Source organism: Mercenaria mercenaria, chromosome 4, assembly GCF_021730395.1.
Source record: "Mercenaria mercenaria strain notata chromosome 4, MADL_Memer_1, whole genome shotgun sequence".
NCBI lineage: Eukaryota > Metazoa > Mollusca > Bivalvia > Venerida > Veneridae > Mercenaria > Mercenaria mercenaria.
The window spans coordinates 60648487-60652480 of NC_069364.1; the positions used below are offsets into that span (position 1 = coordinate 60648487).

General features: G+C 32.5%; 1 protein-coding gene across 1 annotated transcript; it reads left to right on the plus strand.

Moving 5' to 3' along the window:
* LOC123551888 (uncharacterized) lies at nt 1–3691 on the plus strand. Its single transcript, XM_045341152.2, has 2 exons — nt 1–612; nt 880–3691. The coding sequence occupies exons 1-2, from the start codon at nt 543–545 to the stop codon at nt 1866–1868; spliced, it is 1059 nt and encodes a 352-aa protein (XP_045197087.2). The 5' UTR covers nt 1–542; the 3' UTR covers nt 1869–3691.
* The last annotated feature ends 303 nt before the right edge of the window (nt 3692–3994 follow it).

A 3994-nucleotide genomic window follows, 5' to 3' on the forward strand; every position in this document is an offset into this window, starting at 1 on the left:
ATTTAATTCAACAGTTGCATCTTTAGCGCGGCAATCATCTGTGTACACATTGAATAGTGACGTCATTACAATATGACATTGTGTACAAGGGAGGAAATCTTTTGGTTAAAAATTTGAAGCAGTTATTTGCCCTTATATGACATTCAAAATATCAGCGCGGTCACATGACCTGACAGTCATTTTCGCTTGGTCACGTGTCAAAAAGATTGGAAATGTTTTTGATAGTCAAAATATCACTTTTTCGGGTAATGGGATTTTACCATTGTAGACAAAAGTAAGGTATAATAATACAAAATACCTGTGTAATGTAAACAGTATTGTAAACAACTCTATGCGGATATCATGTATTTTAAGGTTTATTGAACCTCATTTGTATAGTGATACTAGTATTGATTGTGTCGCAGATACTGATAATATGATTTGTGGATATAGCACCTATTTCATATTGATTTAAATGATATGTGATTATATAAGTGTATACATGTAAACGGTACATGTATCATCTAAAGAAATGAACTTCATGATTTGGAATGAAATAGGACATGGTTGATTCCTGGATATTTGTTTATTTTCTATTCATTGGAGGTATTCATGCCGAACAGATCGGCACATGTAAGTAAATGTGTTTAAACTACAATAATTATATTGGGGAAAATGTAAAGGTCAACATTTAGTACGTAAAACGTTACAGCTAATATATGTATGTAGTAAATATAAAAGCCGATATGAAATACTGACAAAATAAGTATAATCCCTTGTTCTATCTACATAATTAAAATATACATGTACACTGCAGCTAATATGTATGTTTTTGTTTGTTTGTTTCTTGAATACAATGACTAGGCTTACATAATATATCTTCCGTGTTTTTTTTTTCAGTTTCTAGAGCGAACATGTGCAACGAGACAATACTACTTGGCACAACGCATCATGCGAGTATTATTGACTTCCGGGTATCTACACTATCTTTAGAACCTTATAGTCGCGTGTGCAGTTTGTACGTGGAAACAACGAACACGCCCTACATTGGAATGAAGTTTCTATCGACTAACCTTGATGTTGCCTATAGCAACGCGTCGCAGTGCTCATTTGAACTATCTATTACTGGCAAAGATATGGAACAAATACATTATAACACATTGCCAGAATTTGAAATAAACATAAACACATACGGATATGTAAATCTAGAAATAAAACTTGACAAATGCATGATTAATTCCAACACCAGTTTATTTAGGGTATTGGTTTTTAAGCACGGCGATACCTTTTGCTTCTCTGAAGAAATTCACTGTATAAATTCTACAAGATGTGTCCATCCGGAACTAGCTTGCACTAATGTATATGATTTCTGTGACAACGATTTCCAAAATTGCAAAAATAAGTCAGACATTTCCAACTATAAACGTTATCAACGAAGAGGTCCACCCTCCATACCAGGAATAGTACTAGGTCTCACTTGTTTGACAGTGCTCACTTCATTCCTGTTATATATTGTTCTATGTCGTAAGCGTCCTTGCTGCAGACGGATAACACAGAAGCTGCAGTGTCGTCTGCCGCCATGTGAAAACTGTGGCGATGGAACAACTGAAAGAACTACTGCAACAGCGCAGTTCATACGTGAGACAGATAATGTTTCGTTACATTATACTCGTTTTCGAGACCCACCCCCGAGTTACTGTGACTTGCATCCAAATCAGCACGGACAAGGCGAAAATGCACACCCTCAGTTTGAAACTGGAATTAGTATTCCAAATATTCCACCGCCATTATATTCATCCGAAAATACAAACGAGACTGATGTGCAAGATGACTTGCCACCGCCTTATTCGGTTGCACCTCCACCCACGGAAGGTTTACAGCATATGTAGAATGTATCATATATATTATTACTGTTCCACCCAATTGTGTTGATTTGCTGTTTGATAATATCCATTTCAGTGTGTGGACGTGGTGCTAAGGCATTTTATATATATTAACCTCATCACTGAATCGTTATATCATATACATGCACTTTGCCAGTTTCGCTAGGCTGTCAGAAACGTTAATATTATTGTTCAAGTAGTCCCAGACCAAGTCTGTCAGTTTGAAAAAGTTAGTATTTATACAAGTTTCATATTTTAAATGTTATAATTGATATCTGTTTGCTTTGTTTGTTTTATTAAAGTAAGATATAGTTCAGTGCCTGACCGTGTGTTTCGGTTGTTGTTACGTAATGTATTTTCTTTTCTCTTTTTGATTATAACTGTTAAACTTGTTAAACTATAATTGTTAGGATATATTTGATACAGGGAGTTTCACTTTAATACATTGTAATGCAAAAATTGTTGATTTCGCTGCATGATTGTTCTGAAAAAAAAAGCATTTAGCAAGAGCCAGGAAAAGCACAAACGCTAGGCAACAAAAATCGAAAAATCGAACTAATCGTGGTATTATGATCAACCGCATTACATTCTCTTTCCCACACACAAATACACAAATCTAGTGCATAATCTCTTTAATCAGATGACTAGCGACACTGACTAAAATATATTTCTTTATCTTATCCATAATTCTAAAATGCTTGTCTATGTTAAAACACTCTTACGCTAAACAGCCAATCTCAATAAAATGACCCAAATAGAATAGAACAAATGACTAAAAATAAAAATGTTCACTAAATGTCATACATAACATTTTTGTTAGTAACAGGTTTTCTTGGTGAGGAATGGACAATGTGCCATTAGTTAAAATTCAAATTGCAGTTCAGTGGTCGTGAAAAGAACATGAGTGCAAATGTGACTTTCCACTGCTGCATTTTTTATATTTCAGTTAGTACAACATGAAAATTGCTTATGAAGCTACAAAAGTTTGGTAAAACCACATTTTGTGAGTTATGCGCTTTTAGGAAGGATGGTACAAAACTAGAGTGAAAACCAAATATGACATTATCATTGTTTTTATTGAACTACAGATTTCCAAATTCGTCTCTTAAAATGCATAACGCAAAGACGTTAAACATAAATAATTATAATAAGGTGAATATGATTTTGTTTCAAAACCTCAAACTTCACTATCATAACTAATAAACATTACTTTCAAAAATATCTATTTATCATAGACATTATTTACATTACAGAGGAACGCTACCCGGATTGTCTTGAACACTCAGGTGTAACGTAAATATCAACCAAAATATTCAAATTAAATGGTTTGAAAACTATTGCATTAAGTACAATACATCTTCTATAAAGTTTAAAAGTCATCTATTTTCGGCCAGCAGACATTTTAAAAAACATTAGTTAGATTACTTATCTGCATATGGATATCTGTTCATGTCCATTTTAAAAATAGTGTAATTTCATATCGAAATTAAATGACTTTAGGAATAAAAGATATTGACCCTGTGATTTTTATAGTCATTGAAAAAACATATCCAAAGGAACCAATAACAAAATTTAAGAATATCTACTAAACATTTTGCATCAGCCATACAGACAGTATAAAAAGAAATGCTGAATTTCAGCTTAACAGATCTGTAACGTAAATATCAAATATTCAAAGAAACAACAACTAAAAACAACTCCCTAAACCTATACCAAAACATATTTTTCGTCACCTATGACTAGATTTGTACATGAGTATTTTTTACAAGTATCTGTAAACATTATGTCTTCAATAAACACAATAAAAACTTGAGAATACATTACTTATTTTTTGTATTATATGCTTTTCAATAGTAGTCCAGTTATGTAACGGCATACAGTTAACCTTACCAGTGTTCCTGGATTCTGTATCAATATAAACCATATTTTCAACAGAATAAATTATCTGTAATATGTGTTTTGGATACAAGGAATTTAATTAGGATCTTGATAGTTGAACAAGTGAAAATATATTCAAAAATATCCTGCAGTTGAAGAAAAAAAAATCTTTACTGTTTCAGAAAATTATCATTAAAATGATATTTCTAATTGCTTATTTTGCATGACACAGAACTCAAAGGCAGGTAAACATT